Source organism: Ovis aries, chromosome 23 (genome assembly GCF_016772045.2).
Source record: "Ovis aries strain OAR_USU_Benz2616 breed Rambouillet chromosome 23, ARS-UI_Ramb_v3.0, whole genome shotgun sequence".
Taxonomy (NCBI): Eukaryota; Metazoa; Chordata; class Mammalia; order Artiodactyla; family Bovidae; genus Ovis; species Ovis aries.
In genome coordinates this window covers 34,624,427-34,643,176 of record NC_056076.1, presented here as the reverse complement: position 1 = coordinate 34,643,176, position 18,750 = coordinate 34,624,427, and the positions used below count along the sequence as shown (strand labels likewise).

General features: G+C 45.1%; 1 protein-coding gene across 2 annotated transcripts in view; it reads left to right on the top strand.

The window, feature by feature from the left end:
* Nucleotides 1–18,750, top strand: part of GATA6 (GATA binding protein 6) — a 31,736-nt gene that overhangs the window by 1,250 nt on the left and 11,736 nt on the right. For both annotated transcript variants that reach the window (XM_042239508.2, XM_042239509.1), the window contains exons 2-6: nucleotides 255–1,423; nucleotides 5,594–5,760; nucleotides 9,436–9,561; nucleotides 10,641–10,728; nucleotides 10,822–10,925. In XM_042239508.2, coding sequence (XP_042095442.1) covers nucleotides 298–1,423; nucleotides 5,594–5,760; nucleotides 9,436–9,561; nucleotides 10,641–10,728; nucleotides 10,822–10,925 — 1,611 coding nt within the window. In that variant the 5' untranslated portion in view covers nucleotides 255–297. The remainder of the gene's footprint in view (nucleotides 1–254; nucleotides 1,424–5,593; nucleotides 5,761–9,435; nucleotides 9,562–10,640; nucleotides 10,729–10,821; nucleotides 10,926–18,750) is intronic.

Below are 18,750 nucleotides of genomic sequence, written 5' to 3'. Positions count from 1 at the left end.
GTGGGAAGGGAGCTAGAGGGGATCCACGCCTTGCGGGTGAGGAGGAGCGGGTATCCTGGCCCTGGGAGGACCCTAGGGCGGCTGCGCAGGCTCCAAGCTCCTTCCCCGCCCCTGGAACCCGGAGCAGAAAATGGGATTTTTGAGGAATCTCATTAGCTGGAGAGAAGAGTGGAGGTGAGACGCGGTGCAGCCCGCGCTTTTGATAAGTTCTTTTAAAAGTTTCTCTTCTCGACCCTGTCTCCCTCCCCATCTAGTCTCAGGAGCTAAAAGTCAGTTTGCAGCGGCGCCGGACCGTGGATGGCCTTGACTGACGGCGGCTGGTGCCTGCCGAAGCGCCTTGGGGCCGCGCCTCCTGCGGACGCCAGCGACTCCGGAGCCTTTCCAGCGCGGGAGCCCTCCACGCCGCCTTCCCCCATCTCCTCCTCTTCCTCCTGCTGCTCTCGGGGTGGGGAGCGCGGCCCCGGCGGCGCCAGCAACTGCAGGACGCCGCAGCTCGACACGGAGGCGGCGGCGGGACCCACGGCCCGCTCGCTGCTGCTCAGTCCCTACGCCTCGCATCCCTTCGGGGCTACCCACGGACCTTCGGCGCCGGGGATCTCGGGCCCCGCGGGCGCCCTGTCGAGCTGGGAGGACCTACTGCTCTTCGCTGACCTCGACCAAGCCGCGACCGCCAGCAAGCTGCTGTGGTCCAGCCGCGGCGCCAAGCTGAGCCCTTTCGCGCCCGAGCAGCCGGAGGAGATGTACCAGACCCTCGCCGCCCTCTCCAGCCAGGGGCCTGCAGCTTACGACGGCTCGCCCGGCGGCTTCGTGCACTCGGCGGCCGCCGCCGCTGCAGCCGCGGCCGCCGCGAGCTCCCCGGTCTACGTCCCCACCACGCGCGTGAGCTCCATGCTGCCCGGCCTGCCGTACCTACAAGGGGCGGGCGGTGGGCCCGCCAATCACGCGGGGGGCGCTGGCGCGCACCCTGGCTGGCCCCAGGCCTCGGCCGATAGCCCCCCGTATGGCAGCGGAGGCGGCGCGGCGGCCGGCGGGGCGGCGGGGCCCGGCAGCGCCGGCTCAGCCGCGGCGCACGTCTCGGCGCGCTTCCCCTACTCGCCCAGTCCGCCCATAGCCAACGGCGCGGCCCGGGACCCCGGGGGCTACGCGGCGGCCGGCGGTGGGGCCGCGGGCGGCGTAAGCGGGGGCGGCAGCGGCCTAGCGGCCATGGGCGGCCGCGAGCACCAGTATGGCTCGCTGTCGGCCGCGCGGCCGCTGAACGGGACGTACCACCACCATCACCACCACCACCCGAGCGCCTACTCGCCCTACGTAGGGGCCCCGCTGACGCCCGCCTGGCCTGCCGGACCCTTCGAGACCCCGGTGCTGCACAGCCTGCAGAGCCGCGCCGGAGCCCCGCTCCCGGTGCCGCGCGGCCCCGGCACAGGTAAGGGGCAGGGTCGCGCCGTGGAGTGTGGGTTGGAGGGCGCGAGGCGGGTGTGGAGCAGCTTTTTGACCCGGGCCCTGTTTCCGGGGCTGTCCTGGTGTGGGTGCCCGGAGTCTGGCCGCGTTGCGATGGTGCTTCTGTTTTGCACGAGAGAGACTAGATGCGCCGGTACGCCTCAGTCCAGGGACTGCAGTGGGCCTTTGGGGAAAGTGAGCCCAGGAGGGACCCGGCAGGGCCTGAGCCTGGTCGCAGACCCCATTTTTCTCGGGTGGAGGGGTGGGACTCCCATTTGGGAAGGTGACTTTAGGCGAGTGCTGAGCATGGCAATCACCCTCTCCTCAGATAGAGTCGTACCCAATTCAGCTCTCCAAAGATCGGGAGTTGACTGTGTTTTTCTCAAGGAGAGTGTTTTTATTAAGAGCCCCACGGTGGAAAAGGACCTGGTTGGCATCTCCCTGCGTCTCGTTGGGAGAAAAGGCAGAGAGGTCAGCCTCGTGACTGTCCCGAGGGAAAGCTGGTGGAAGGGCCATTTCGCTTGGCATCAGCAGGCGGGGTGTCTGCGGCTGCTGCTCCCGTCTGCACCCCACCTCCAGTCTGGGACTAGGGGTACCCCAGCACCCACACCTATTCCTCCGCCAGAGTGCACGCCAATAATTTTTCAGTTTCCAATCCCACTCATGCTTTCCATTCCAATGTCTGGGGGCAGTTTGGAGTGAGCTGGGAAGAGTTGTCAAAATTCTTGCAAATGCGTGTTCTTGAAGAGCGTTTGTCCTGCTCAAGCTGGGAGGGTGTGAACTGTTGTCTGGGCCGAGAGAGGGGTTTTGGCTTCTTTCCTCAGCCGCAGGGTTCTGGAGCCTTCTTCTTGCTTTCAGGGGTCTGTCTGTATTTCACGCGGTTGCTATAACTTGACAGTTTCCTAAGACCAGAAAAAAAAAAAAAAACAAAACAACCCAACAACAACAACAACCACCAAACAAAAAAACAACTCTTTTGGTCCATTGCTTCTTTAAGGGGTGTTGTGGGTGTCAGAAGGTGGCAAAGACAAGGAGGCCTTTCAGCCTAAGTTATCCCACCTGGGATTCGCACTTCCCAGGGCTGGGCTCCTCATTTAGGACTTTTAGGGGTCCTGGTTAATGAGGGTCAAGTGAGGCACAGCCAGTCTTGTGCTCAGGGACAATCTGGGAATGCCAGTGGCCTGAAGGTGAAGGATCTGACTTGAACCTCCCTCTCTCAGTAACATTGGGCAGAAAATCTTTACAGTCTGTGGGTCTGAGTGTAGAGTGGGGGTGGGGAGGGGCCCCGTTGAGGTTTGGAGACTGCAGAGAACAGAGCTAGGTCACCCTTGCTGCTGCACAGGGAACCACGTCTAGCTCCTGGGAGCAGAGAGACTGGGAGACCCATCTTCAAAGGATGGGGAGGAGGTGGTGGTTGGGGTGTCAGGCGCTTGTCAAGTTGGGAATCCAGCAGGGAATCTGAAAGCTTGTGTGAATTGGGTTGGGGGCAGTTCTGCTGGCCTGACACACCTTAGCCTGACCTCCATTTCCCTTTGCCCCGTTTCAGCATTTCACGGGACAGAGGAAGAGCAGCAGTCGAAAAGGCAGAATGGGAATCTTGGGATGTTTAAACTGATTGGTTTTGTGAAGAAAACCCTTTTAGAAGGGTTGGGTGCAGTTACAGACAAGTTATGTTATTTCATTTTAAACGTAGTCTATCCTTTCACTATTTTTTTGCTTTCTGGATAGGCTGCTACACAGTTAGAAAAGTCTTGTATAGATTCAGAATTTTTTTTTAGGGAGAGGGTTTGGGAACACCCAACTTTTGTGCAAAGAGTCTTTTAAGAAGGCAGGAAGCAGCTGAGAATAAGCCAGTCTGAGAGCTGGGGAGATGAATGACCTTAATTTTGCTTGTCCCCACTGGTATTCCCCTGCTAGAGAGACCTTGACCCCAGCCCCTCTCCTCCCAGGTTCCTTATTCTCTGCTTCTCCACTCTGATTTAAAAAAAGAAAAAAAAAAATGGAGGCATTCTTTTAACTGATTTGAGTGGATGGCAGGGGTCAGTGCAAAGGCAGGGGTGTGGTTGGGTGCTCTGGGAACCTGGTGTGTCCACCTCTCTCTGGTGCTGGTGGGTGTGTGGTGGGGAGGCTGGGGGTGAGCTTTCCTGCTGAATTGGGTTCCATTCTCAGTCTGAGGATGACTTCACCCTTCTCCCCAGAGTCTGTCACTCCCCGGGGCACCCAAAGCAGACAAGTTAGGATGAATAGGGGGCCTATTGGGGGCCTGTTGGTGAGAGAGCTTCCAGCACAGTTAGATTTTGTGCTTTATAAAAAGTCACATTTTGCTTATAAAATCAAAGCTACCGAACAAAAAGCGGGAAAAGTATGGAGGGAATGGGAGCTGTAGATTTTACTTAATTAAAAATAGGCAAACTTCCTAAATTTTATTTATCCAAGCAGGGCTTTACATTTTGTCTCTAGGTTTTCAGCCGAGCAAAGAGATTTACCTGGGGCGCTCACAGTCTTCTATTGGGAGTTTCTTTATTGTTCCCATCCTTCGAGAAGGAGGCCATGCATGGGGCTGGGTTCTCCAGGGAATGCCCCACTTCTCCATGGAGAGGGGCTCTGATAGGTAACATTTTAAAGTCAACAACAAAGACAAATACCTTGTTTAACTTCAGTGTCCTTGAAGTCCTGAGCATTTTACTGATTACCGTAGTCAATAGTGGCTTTTAGGGCGGAGAAGAATAAATCTCTGTGATGTGTTCTAAGTTGCAGTATCCCCATGACAACTTTAAACTGGGGTTATGGGGGGTGCTAGTTTCTTTTAAATTTATTTCTTGAGGAAGGAAACTTGTTTTGCAGGGAAAATAATATTAATTGAATTAAAGATTTTTGTGTATCCAAATCAGACTGAAATATCTCTACAAAAGCTTATGGTAGACACAAGCTATAAACCAACCACTGACAAACAGAAAGAGAAAGAATAGAAAGTTTTGCTAACACAGTCTTCAAATAAACTCTAAAGTGTAATGTTTATTTACTTTAAAATTTGATTCAAAAGGGTCCTTGAAGAAAGCCAAATTGTAACATTTAAATTTTGTGTAATATAAATAACTCTAAACAGTTATTTTAAAGGAAATATTTTCAAAAGTACTTAAGTACCCATCTCACTTTAGTTAATTGTTCATATTTAGCCGATTTAAGGGAAAGTAGTAAATGTTAAAATCATTTACTCTAAAGGCTTTTTTTTAAGTTAGCAGGTTTAGGTTAATTAATGAACTTTGGAAAACTAACCAAACAGTAAAATGACAAATATTAATTTAAATAGATGATATAAGTTGAAATTTTAGTGTAGGAAAAACTTTGATTTAGCACTGGAACAGTGCTGGTAATTTTCTGAATCCATTCAGTATCGACCGTTTGTAGAAATTTTGTAGATTGTAGCAATTAGACCCATTTTAAAATCATAATATTTTAGTGTTTGGTTTTGTGACATGAAAATTTAACATTCATCTCTGTTCTTACTAATTTCTTACTGCGTTTCCCCCCAGGAGTCAGTATTAATTAATTGGTTAAAGTGCTCAAGAACAGCATCTCTAATTTCAGTTGTCTATTCTTTATGGAGGAAAAGGAAGAGTGGTAGCCATAGCAAATACTTTCAAAAAATTACTTGAGGTAAAAGAAAACAGCCTCGTTATGTCCCGGGGTATTTACGGGGATATTTGCGGGTGGGGGCTGGTGTGAGCCATCACTGTTAATATTGCAAAGCTTACTCGGGTTTTGGCAAGTGGTATATTGTAATTATGATGGATTTCAGTTTTGAAAAGCTTGGGAACAGCGGGAAAGGAGAGGTCAGGGGGCCCACACCGACCACCCCACGGCTCATCTCAACTCCGAGGTCCTTGGGGAGACGGAAGGCGGATGATCCGGGCCGGGTCTCTAGCTCTGTCACCGGACTTTGCAGGGCTTTGCACGGGGCGCGCCCAGGGGTGCAGAAGTATTGGACAAATAATCGGTCAACAGATCGGTCGCGGTGACATCAAGAGCCGGCTCCGGGCCGGGCCGCCGAGCAGAAAGGCCGGGTGGGGAAGGGCGCGGGAGCCGGCCCGGGGGACTCTGGGTGCGGGTTGTGGGGTTCGCGGGGGCGGGACCTCACCGGCCTCTCGTCCCGCAGACCTGCTGGAGGACCTGCCCGAGAGCCGCGAGTGCGTGAACTGCGGCTCCATCCAGACGCCGCTCTGGCGGCGCGACGGCACCGGCCACTACCTGTGCAACGCCTGCGGTCTCTACAGCAAGATGAACGGCCTCAGCAGGCCCCTCATCAAGCCGCAGAAGCGCGTGGTGAGTGCGGGCGCCGCCCTCCCCAGCGGCCCGACCCGGATCCGCGCGCTGCCCGCGGGGCCCGGGTCTCCCCGCCCGACCCGGCCCGCACCTGTGCCCGCGGCCTAGAGCGGACCCGAATTGGGGGTCCCGGGTAGTTTCAGCGCCCACCAGGGCAGATCGTCCCCGAAACTAGCCGAAGGGGAATGAAGGCAGCCCTCTGCCCAAATTCACACAGAGTGACATCCTTAAATGAAAAAAAAAAAAGATGTGGTGTGCTACTGTCTTTTAAAAAGTACCAACCCCCTATCTTTACACATCTCTAGATGTACTTGCAAATGCACTGAAATAATTTTGGAAGGAGATCCAAGGAATGAGTAATGTTAGTAACCTCCAGGGAGAGAGACTACAGCCCCAGATCAAGTGAAGGTTTCTTTTCACTGTGGACTCTTTGGTCTGATTTGGAGTCGATTCTTGAAGAAACCTAGCTCCCCTGTAACATCCGGTAAAATGGATGTTAAAATGGAACCCACAGCCCTCTTGTCCCCCAGGCTCGTCTTGAATCCCTTTGAGTCTGTCCTTTCCACCTCCGGGCCCCTTCCACCTCTTCAGAGTAGTTTTAGCTCCAAATTCCATCCGTCCTTTGGATTGTCCTTGAGTCTAGTGAAAAATTTATTTACTCTAACTTTTGTTATTTTGAAATCTGGCTGTTCAGAGAACTACTGTTCATAGAGCTTGAGGGGGAAAATGCAGTCTGCACATTTTTCTCAAGTAGAAGATTTTCACCATCCCAACACATTTCACTATGATTTAAAGTGTGGGAATTTTGATTTTCTTCAGGGATTAATCTTATTGTCCCCTGTGTTTTTAAGAAGGAAAGGGTATTTACTGCTGTCCTGATTAGAGAAAATAAATGAAAGCTTTCACACGCCCCACTGTAAGGCTAACATTTGTTTAGCCAAGTACTCATACTCTAATACCTTTTAAAGTAAAATATTTTACAGTTAGATGCCAGACATCTTAAGTATCCAAGTAATTTATTTAATTGTTATACTCTAATTAGCAGGAACAAATGCTACACATGTTGTTTGTGTTAAATAGATTAGAGTGAAATTGCATCACAATGTGAGTCTGCCACCTTAAAGAGAAGCAATTAGTTTTATGGTTGTTTTGTTTTTAATGCATTTAAAATAAAGTGGCCGAGGTTAATTTAATGAGTGTATGTGCCTTAAACTTGTTAGTCACCCGCAGCTTAGACTTTGCTTCAAAGGGCATCCTTAACTTCTGTGCCTGACTCCCTGTGTTTTTTCATTTTTCTTACATGCGTTGTATTTAAAAAGTACTGCTGGTCAATATTCCAAGGAAGTTCCTTGTCTTCATGCATTAGCCAATGTATGAACAATGAAAGTGATGATTATTTTGGGGAGAAGGCACATTGAACAGAGTCCTGGCTGAGCCCGGAAAGGCAACATTTTCTCAAGAGTTAGCAAAACACTGGCAGAATAGTAGCCATTTCGTTTCTAGTGGCATTTTAAATTTGATCTGTTAACATCCATATTTAGAGAGTGGCCTTAGTTTTGTGCACTTATCAGTAAAAATAATTTAACAGGAAACACAAAACCCAGTTTTTAACATCTCTGAATCTATTAGTTTTCCTTCTGTATGGCAGGTGTCTTGGCAGTGACCAAGGTCCGACAATGTGCTTTGTAAATGGGTTATAAATGATACCAATTGAAGGGTGTGTCTATCAATTAGTTCTCCTGTGGGCTTCTTATTTATGGTTTTGCTGGATCTAGTTAGTTCTCAGACATAGAATGTTGAACCCAAGTTTGTTTAGCTAGCAGTACAGCTACCAATCACAGTGAATTTGAACTTGTAATACATTGCAAAATAAGAGATTTATGGTGTAACTTGAATTCCTTGTTAGTGATGAATATAACTGAGATCGCTTGTTACAAGAAACTTTTATAACCCGCTTACCTTCATTTCACATGTTTATGGGGACTGGCTTCACTTATGATCTGCAGTTGACAGTCATAAAGTTCTTTGTTATAATGGCAAATTCTGATAACAAGTTTGCCTCACATTGGCTCCAAATTCCACTGCAAACTATCATAAATGACCTGTTTATAAAATGAACTTTCCTGTCCCTAATTTACTTATTTCATATTTATGAAGAGAAAGGAGTGCTCTTCTGGGAAATTATTCTCTTTTAAGGATAAAGGAAAAAAAAAAAGAAGCAGCCCCGAGGTGTAAGAGTTCATGTTTTCATCATTTTAACAAAGCAAATTCCCAAATAGTTCTGTCGGCCAAACATACTCTTTTCCACCAAAAGTCAAAGTGATTTTTTCTTAGCACCGACTTCTTAAAAATGTGGCAGTGCTAAGAAGCTTCCCAGTGTCTCTTTGGTTTTACAACTTGTCTGTAAAGAGTATGCTGTAGCAATAACAACAGGACGTGAGTTGTAAAAACAAAATTCAATTTTTAGCTTTTGGCTTTGCCAACAAAGATTTTGAAACTCTCTGTCTTTTAATCTGAATAGTCAGTGCATGCTCAATCTATGTTTTTGTCGCCTATTCTTTATAACTTCTTTTCCTAAATTAATCATCCCGGCCAACTTCCCTAATTCTATATCTTTCAGCTTGTTTTGGTCCCTAGATTTTCCCCATAGGGTTTTTTTTTTTTTTTAACTGAAGTCATAGCACATTTTTTAAGTTGCCTATCTAGGTAATAGAAAAGCAAATTTAGATTTTTGTCATTCTAGGTAGGAACTTAGACTAGCTTAAAAAGCCCTTCTTTATAATTCACACATAATAGTGTAGAGAAGATAAACTCCACATAAGCATGTTATGGGTATAAAGGAAACACAGAAATCAGAGTGACAGTTGACCTTTTCTGATAAATTTAACCCTTTGTACTGAGAAGGAAAAGGCAACCCACTCCAGTATTCTTGCCTAGAGAATCCCAAGGACAGAGGAGCCTCTGTCCTTGGGGTTGTAAGAGGTTGATTTTATCGACTAAAGCACCACCACCACGTGAGGAAAAGGACTGTACTGACAGGGTAAATCAAATACAGCAGCATCACCAAGACAAGGCCAGCAGTAACAGTGTTGTAGAATTTGCTTGTCCTTTGTAGAATGGATAGTACAGAAAATTCAGGCAATAGGTGATCATAATGATAGTTAATGAGATGTATTAAAATATGTTTCTTTACAAAAATTTTTTGTGCATCTTCCAAAATTCATTTCTATTAATATATATAGGCTTTTCTACAGTTTCTAGTTTATTCCTCTGCACATATCTGAGAAATAGACCTGGTTATCTCAGTTTTCAGATGAGGCAGGGAGTCCCCAAAGCCACTTAACACATTGGCAGGCAGTTTGTGACTGCATTTCTTTACTCAGACCTCTGACAACAACAGTGAGTGCAGGCATTGGCCAGTATAGTGACTGCTTAATCTATGCTAATGAGCTGGGGCAGATCAATTGATCTATATTAGATGGGCACACTTTGGTCCAGGAAGGTCAACCTAATTACACTTCAAGGGTTTTTTTTTTTTTTTTTTCCTCAAGGGGGACTGCTTATTTATAATAACCAGGTACATGCTTGTTGCTGGCAGGGACACGACACATTGACGTGTGTAGCTTATATGTGAAAAGCACTTATGTCTATCCACTCTCTTGTGCTGCTTTCTAGCCTTCCTCCCGGCGGCTTGGATTGTCCTGTGCCAACTGTCACACCACGACCACCACTCTGTGGCGCAGAAACGCCGAGGGCGAGCCTGTGTGCAATGCTTGTGGACTCTACATGAAGCTCCATGGGGTGCGCCACCTACTCTGCTTCTGTGTATACATCTTCAGTGTCTTGTTTGTCCTTTGTTTCAGCTTAAAATCAGCAAAGGAGAGGGCATGGAGGTGAAGGATCTGATTTTTGTATACGCACGTTTGTGAATCTAGGGGCCTGTTAATTATTCTAGAAACTATTATCATACCAGTAAGAAACAAAAAATGCTGCCAGTGAAACTCACACACATCCATAGTCAGACATCCAGATTGTAGAAATACAAAAACGTGGGAAATGTGCATTTTAGAACTGATAAGATGGTAGTAATCTTTTTTAAAAAAAGCTGTAAAATTGAAGTCTAGTTGATTTATAATGTTGCGTTTCAGATGTACAGCACAGTGATTCAGCGATCCATATGTGTGTGTATATTCTTTTTCAGATTCTTTTCCTTCCTAAGTTATTACAGAAGGTTAAGTATAGTTCCCTGTGCTATACAGCAGGTCTTTGTTGGTTATCTATTTTGTATATAGTAGTGTGTGTATTTTAAAAAGCTGTACACTTAAAAAGAAAAAAACCATGGAACCTACTAGAAATGCACACTAACTAGTTTATAGCTTAAAAATGTGAGTGCAATCAAATACATCTATACAGAAGAGTCATCACATTGGATAGCTCTAGTTAAAAAGATTCTACATTTTAAGCATAGCACAAGATATTGTAAAATATGCCAATTTTAAAAAGAAAAATAACCGTGGTATATGTAGGAAGAAGAATTCACAATCTCTTTGAAATAAAAATATGTAATTCGGTGGTTTCACTCCGTAATTAAAAGTTGTTTAAAACAATGAACATTAAGTTGAGAGAAGAGATTCTACCTGGCAAATCACCCCATTTCCCCCCCCACTGCCCCCGCCTGCCCAGGAATCTTTGCATTTGATGGGGAAAGTGTAGTCTTTGTGCGGTTGGAATCTATGAAGTGTGTATAAAAATTGGATTGAAATTTATGCCAAGTTCTTTTAAATGAGGGCCTTCAGTACTGACGTTCGGTCTTTAGTTAGTTTGGTTTTTCTGCAGTATAATATTTATTAAACGTATGGCCTATGTGAAAAATTTTTTAGGTGCCTCGACCGCTTGCTATGAAAAAAGAGGGAATTCAAACCAGGAAACGAAAACCTAAGAACATAAATAAGTCAAAAGCTTGCTCTGGTAAATATAAGAAAATGCTGTTTTGACTGTAAAATATTTGCCAACTTTAGTAGAGTATATGTATATTTATGAGGTTAATTTTGACCGTTGCAGGTAATAGCAATAATTCTGTTCCCATGACTCCAACTTCCACCTCTTCTAACACAGATGACTGCAGCAAAAATGCTTCCCCCACCACACAACCGGCAGCCTCAGGGGTAAGTGTTAAAACAGCATAGACTCTTTCTGAGCTAGTGAGTTGCTCTCCTGTATATTATCTCCAATTTTATCTTATCTGGTAGTACAATAATCTAAACCAACAGTTCAGTTTAGTTAGCTGATACCTAAGAATAGTTTTTAGAGGAAATTACATTTAAATGTCAACAAAATGACAAACTTAAGTACTTTACAAACCTCTTAATTAAGATCTATATCATTTTTTTATGGTTGAATTAACCTAAGTAAAAGCAAGAAGTTTGGGTTTGAAGTGCTTTAAATTGTTTTATTTCCAGGTTTTTATCTGAGTTTATATATATGTGTGTGTGTGTGTATACGTACCTATGTATGTATATCTATATATTTCTAGTGTAGGTCAGGAAAAGTACCACAACTCAATAGTTTTATATATCTCAATGCCCATGATATTTAAATTGCTTTTGCTTATCTTATCAACGTCTTCCCTGGTGGCTCAGTGGTAAAGAATCTGCCTGCCAATAGACACAGGAGCCGCAGGTTCGATCCCTGGGTTGGGAAGATCCCCTGGAGAAGGAAATGGCAACCAACTTCAATATTCCTGACTGGAAAATCCCAGGGATGGAGAAATCTGGTGGGCTATAACCCATGGGGTTGCAAAAGAGTCAACTGAGCAACTAAACAACAACAAATCTTATTGACTCCAGCCTTTTCTGTTCTCCTCTTCTCTTCCTTCTTTCCCTTTTTTTTTTTTTTTTAAAATCATCTACCCAAAGCAGTACGTCATCACCATGAGCCATGTGCTGCTGTATTCACTGATCTTCACCTAACTGCTGGTCCTCTGCCGGGCTGGGCAGCCTTGCCTTCTTCTAATGTTCCTTGATTGTACCCCGGGTTATTTCAGCCTTGTGATCAGCCTGTGAGCAATTGGGTTTGTGAGAGATTCACACCCCTACGAGGATGCCTGAGTTTTGGTGCAGATCACAGACTTAGTTTCAGTAAAGCCATGATTGAAACTCAGTTTTTCTCAAGTGAAGAGCACTTTCCCACCCTAGGGTTTCCCAGATTTACCTGGAATGCCCTTTAAGAGCACTTTCCCACCCTAGGGTTTCCCAGATTTACCAGGAATGCCCTTTAAAAATGACCTGGCCGCACCCTGGCCCTCAGAGATGCAGGCTGGCCCTGGGGCGGCAGGTTTTCGCAGAGTGCCCTGGGTGAGGATTACACTGAGACTAGTTTAGGATGAAACATTAGTATTAAAATCCCTACTTAGTAATTCTTTTTTCCATTGAATTTTGCTTTATTTGGGATACTTTGAAATACTACAGATTCCTGGGCTCCACCCTGGGTTTTCTGAGTCAGCGTCTCTAGGGGTGGGGCTTGGAAATTTGTGTTTTTGAACAATCACCGCAGGTGAAATCGAAACTACTGCCCTCGAGGTGTCTTTGAACTGGGAACCTTGGAGCTGGTATTTTTGCTGCCTTAAAGTAACAAAAATTAGACATTAAAATAATCTGTTTTTAAACTGCTTTAAACGATATTTGATATTTTCTTTATCCTCCAATTCAAGCTCTTTTGGGGGGGGTTCTTTAATAAACAAACATGTTCAGAGTTTCAAAATGGAAAAAGCTTTTTTGCTGTTATTTGTTGCAGACACATGTTCTTAAAGAACATTCTTGCCTTTATTACCTTCATAAAGGTGAATGCTGGTGAAGGACTTTTTTTTTTTTTGTTACAAGAGGCTAACATGTAACTTAAAGAGTCTAAAGCGGTGAATAGAAGTTACTTGTAAGGAAATGAAAAGATCAATATTGTTTTAAAATTTCCTTTATTAAGCCCTAAGTCCTCAGAAGCAATTATGTAGCTTGAAAGTGTGTTAGTTACTCAGTCATGTCCTACTCTGTGACCCCATAGACTGTAGTCTGCCAGGCTCCTCTGCCCATGATATTTCCCAGGCAAGAATACTAGAGTGGGTATCTATTCCCTTCTCCAGGGGATCTTCCTGACCCAGGGATCAAACCTAGGTCTCCTGCATTGCTGGCAGATTCTTTACCATCTGAACTGCCACAGAAGCCAATTATGGGCCTTACGTGAGACAAGACAGTGTTCTGATTTTCCAGCTACGATTTCAGCCTCAGTGGTCTCTCTCTACTGGCTGAAAAATGGGTTGCTGCCTGCTTTTGTCAGTGCTATAGTCCAAGCTTAGTGAGGCAAAGCTAAATTTGAATGATAAATGGCACAGAAAGAGAGATATTTGCCCAACAATAGGCTTTAGAAACCAGGTGGGTGGAATCTGTTTTGCTCGCGTGGTGGTTCTGTGATGTAAAAATTCAAAATTGACTCTTTGCAAATCCAATCAATTTTGCCCTCCAGGGGAGGACCAGTGCAAAGGTGGTGACAGGATTTAGCCTGGGCATGCCTGGAAGTGGGACCTTGGGAATCCAGAGGCTGGTCCCAAGGCCTCTGTCTCATTTGGGAGCTTGCTTCCTGGGGGTAGCTGGCCGGCCAGTGCTGTCAGAGGAAGGCTAAGTTTTCCACTAGCAGTCAGGATGCAAAGCGATTTTAGTATTTAAAAAAAAAAAAAGTACTTTAGAGATTAGGGGAGTTGGAGAGCAGTTCCCTACAAGGTCCCCATAGCTCCTGGAGCCTGGGCAGCTTCCATGGGAGACAGCTGTGCAAGCCGCAGACAGAGCAGTTCTCCGAGCCCAGGTAGCCTCAGAAATGCGTCCTGACAGCTCTTTCCAGAGCTGGGGGCGGCAGGGCAGGGGTGGGGGCGGTGTGGAGAGGACGGCCTATCATCCCCTCTTCCCTCCAAGGATCCGTCCCTCCCGGCTAGGGCTGGCACCTGGGCTCCAGGGTGTTCCCCGACGGCCAGCCCGTCACGGAGTCCTAGGTGCCCTCCTGACGGGGCTGTTGGGGGAAGCAGGCTTACCTGGCAGAAGCCAACCTGCTCGCCGCCTTATGGAAACTGCACCCTCCAAGGATAATTGAAGCCGACTCAGTGGTGTCCCCATGAGCGCCAGGGTGTGTCTTTGTTGGTCCCTTGACCCTCCTGGGCTGACCGGTTCTGAGTGTGCGTGACCACTGGCAGCGGAGGTGCCATGAAGAGTCTGCTGGAGGTGTTATCTGTGAGCAGCTGGCAGAAGCATTTGTGAAAGGCGGCTGTGTTGACAAAGATGTGACATGTTCCCTCTTAGGTCTCAGTTTATGCTGTTGTTGTGACCAACTGCTTATAGGATTTTGTGAGCCCTGTAGGTAAAGGGGATGTTGCTGTATCTCCGTAGGTGTATCTGGTCTGTAGCCCAGGGTTCCTTCTTTGGCTTGACCCTTAAACCTCTTGTGGTGAAAAGTCCACACCATGGATCTCCAGCGGCCCCTGTGACAGGCGGGGTGGAAATTAGTCCTGCAGGGAAGTCCTAGTTTAATAGGGACAACCGAACTCCAGAACAAAGGGTGATCATAGGCACGTTCCCAATGGAACAAGGAAACGGGCCACGTGCTCTACTTAGAGACGTCAGTGGCTGCATATCTGCTTCTCCCGCCTTCCTTAAGCATTGTGAGTTAAAGCAGAGAAGTCGAGTCTTGGAGAAGAGACCTATCAGACTGGTTGTGTTAATTCCTGTCTGAAGAATCAGCTGCTGGAGATCACCAGCAGGCAGTCCTAGAGGACTTCTTTCTTTACGGTCCGAGGCCCCCCACTGTGGGCACGTTCAGCGGTGGTCCTCTGAGGACCTGGTACCTGAGCTGATCTGGCTGGACTGGAGTATTCTAGCGGGAGAGACAGGAAAATCATTTTTGCACTGCTCTGAAGCTTCATGCTGTTGACGTTTTGGCATGTCTTAGCTTTCTGTTGCTCCTTTGTGCTTTACACTTGATCTTAGCCAAATGGCTGAGAAGCGATGCCCCTTTGTGTTTTAACTGGACTTCTGTCTCATTCCTTCTCACGGTCATCAGCTCGCTGACCTGGCTCCCTTAGAACTCAGCTTCTCTGTTGCAGGCCGTGCCGTGTGGTGTGGTTTGGGAGGTGGAGGGAGGGCAGTTTGTCTCCTTTATGAAAACAGGAAAACCTGTTGCTGCTGCCGTGCAGCCTGATAGTAAAATAACCCCTGTCTTGTTCCTTTTAGAATTTTTAAAAAATGATTGCAATAAATGATTTATTTGCTTTCATTTATATAACACTTATTATTCACTAGACTGTATTATCTTTCATTTTTCTTTTCCTTATTTTTTTCTGTGTTGATCAGAATTTTAGAATCAATTTCTTGTATGGAATTTTTTGGGTTGAGAAATGTGTTGAACTTAATTTTTGATACGTTGATTAATTTTGTAACTTTGGAACTTAAATTTCCCCAGAGTAGTTTTTTTATTCAGTGTAAAATTTTCCTATATCTGTAAATTTACTGCAAAATGAGTCTTTAGTGGACCTGAATAGACATCAGATTTTCTTTGCCATTTGTGTTCTCTGTGGATTATAGGAATATTTCAATCTTTCACTGAATTCCATTCCTTGAGTTGTATTTTTATGGTATTTGTTGTTATTGTTATTAGACAAATATAATAACATTTTGTTTCAGCAATTCCCAAATAAGGTTTAACAAGTAGCCTCTGTAGATTCCTATCCCTCTTAGGACTTGTAGCTAAAAATTTATAAAACCGGAGGATACTTTGGATATGTACTCACATACATAGAGTGTGTGTGTATATATATTCTACATATACTTGTGTTTGTAACTCATCCCCCAATTTTTAGATAAAGGGTATTTCTCTTAATTTTCCTTGGGACAGGGAGGATTAATTTGGTGAGAAAATGAACAATAAGACAATGTCTGAGACTAAGAAATCACTGAACATATTTTGCCCGCCTGAAAGTCGTTCTGTTGAGGATTATTTTAAAAAGTGAAAGCCTACTTAAATTTATATTAACAGTGCAAATATAATGTTGAAGTCATCATTGAACACATAATGTTGAAATAAACACAAAATTCTGAGTAGCCTTTGCCTTGCAGTCATTGTTCTATTTAAGGAGCATTGTACTGGGGCGACACTGTGTTTCATGTCGTAAAACAAGGTTCCAGACATTGGATTGCTCATAATGTGGTGGTAGTGGTGGGAGCACGTATGCACAGACAGATGAGATTTGAAAAAGCAAAGTAGAAGTCAAAAAGTAGGGAGCCGTGAATTCCAAGTACGGGGTTGGAAACGGCTTCACAGAGGAGAGGAAATCTGAATCAGTTGTGGAGGACTTTTGTAGGGGAAAAATTGGGATCAAGGCCTCCAGGAAGAAGATCATGGGTAGCTATGATTCTTCAAGGGCACACACAGTTTTAGGAATTCAGTATGGCTGAGCTTATGGTGTAAAAAGACAACAGCAGGAGATGAGATGGATCCATTAGGTGGAAGGCAGATATTTCAAACTGCTTTCAAGTCCATATTAAGCCTTAGGTAGGGTCCACACTAAGTTCATTTCTAAATGGTGGGCTTTCTCTAATACCTACTGTGGTTTCTCGTCAACCATGTCGTTATAGTCTGACAATTAAACCATCCTGAACTGGGCGTGTTTTGATAATTGATGTAAACTAATGCTCACATGATCCTTTTTTGTACGTTTTACAAGCAAGGAAAACTCCCTCCTTGAACCTTGTGGTGTGTCCTGACCTTAGAACTTAGAATGTTTAGTTTTTTGGTCCCCAGGGGCTCCTTGGGGGCAAGATAGTTTCAGGGTGGCTGCCAGGTGACCCTTCAGAATGGAGACTATTAGGGAGGGCGTGTTAGTGATAGGGATTCATTTCCTCACTTTGTGGTTGGTGCTTGGTGATAGACGGCTTCCTGGGAGAGAGGCAGGCGTCCTTAGACTGAGACACGGGGATCGCACCTCAGATTCCTCTCTGGGTGGGTGGGTCTCTGCCTTTGGGTGGGCGTTGCTCATTGGTCCGTTTCTCTGTGCTGAACAGGTATCTCAATTCCTTCCTCTAACCTCATGGAGGCTGTCTGCCTAGGGAGACTCTTTTCCCTGCAGCCTCTCCTTGGTAACAGCTTTATGCAATGACCTTGTCAGAAGCAATACCTCTGGGCTGCATGGTGCTAAATCTCATGCTAGAAGTGGTTTGAAAGAGTTAAGTGCTTAAGTGCTCGTAGATGAGGAGTAGTGATTTAGGGACTGACATTTCTTGGGCTGTCTGGATGTCTTTATAAGGCCTCTGAAGAAAGGTTAGGTACTTGGCAAGTTAATATTTTATATTCTTTTTATGGATTTTATTTTATATGTTAATATTTGCATCCTATGATGAAAATGGGAAAACATCCCTTGAGTCACGTAGCTTCTTTCTTTATTAGTAAGTTTTATATTCCACTGTCTTCCCCTGAGTAGTTGAATTGCTTCGGATTTACTCGACATAATGTTGGTCACACAATTATAGCTTCTATTATTATTAATTATCCTTATAGTGCTTAGATAGCGGAAAGGAACATTAATGAAGGACCTACATACAGTCAGAGTTGCTTTCACTCAGAGGGCCTCACGTGTCAGAAAGAGAAGATTTAAGAGGCTGTTCAAGTGGGGGCCAAAGTTCCTGCTTAGCTCTTACATTGAATGTTCCACATACACCTTTAGGGCACTCAAGAATTGGGTGTTAGTGGATTAATCATCAGGTGGTTGCTTTGAGTTTTCTCTGTTTCTTGTACTTTCTCATTTGCAAGATTGTGGGATGTAGGAAGGCAGGAGACTAACTTACCAAGTACCTTTTATGTTCCAGTTGTTTTTTGTATCTTTTTGATTCCCAATTATCACTGTACAAATGAGGTATCTTTTTCTATTTTCTATTTTGGGGAGTGACACTCAGTAATAGGCCCAAGGTTATGTATCAGATTAAGAGACGGGCTTGGAATTGGATCCAGGCCTGGCAGATTCAGAGTCAGTGTTTTTAACCATTACAGCACACTGAATGCGTATGTGATAGTACACGTGCTGTTGAAATCTTTAGGGGGAAGAAACGGCATTTTCTTAAAGAAATCTGATTAATTTTGGTTAGTTTTGGCTGATGGTACAGCTAGGAGAATAGCACCATAGAAGTGATTTGCTCATGACCAGATATATAAACTATACTGTATACATTTCCTTGTTACATATACTTATAAATAAAACCCACTGCATTTCTAGGGCTTTGTTAGCTGGGTAATAGGAAAAAAACCCAATAGATAGGCAAGTTTACTGTTGTTGACATGCCTAATAGAATGGTAAAAAGTCTCCCTTAAAATATGAAATACAAGATCGAGGTACCAAAATCCTTTTGAAGTGGGATTTAAACCTGTGCTTAGTGAGTGCCAAGTGAGTTGGAACTTGCAGAATATGCAAATTGCCTTCAATTTAATTTTTATAAAATCATTAAAAAGCATTTCTTAAAAGAGGCTAGCGTCCATTTCCTCCACCCAAGAGTTTATAGTCCAAGATATTTATTTTTCTCTAAATGAATAAAAAGAGTTAAAAAGGCATTAATCTTGCATGAGGGTATGGGAGAGTGTTGCACTTAGGTATTATGAGGGGCTCATTTGTAAACCAGGATCCAGAGTGACTCCATAAGGTCACAAGACAAGCCCGCCTTGCAGCCGGGGCTGGAGCCGACGTCTCCCACCGCTCCCAGGGAGTCGGCCCATCATCGCAGTTATTAATATACCACTCGCCACTTGCTGCAAGCCATGAACATAAATATTTTGTTGGCATTTTATCTTCACGCTCCTTACGTGCCAGGCTCCCTTTCTTTTCTTCTTTCACAGCCCCTTCTAATAACTCACTCACGTTCCTGTCTGACCACATTGGCCTTCACTGAGAAAGTCACACGTCACCCTGGCAAGGAG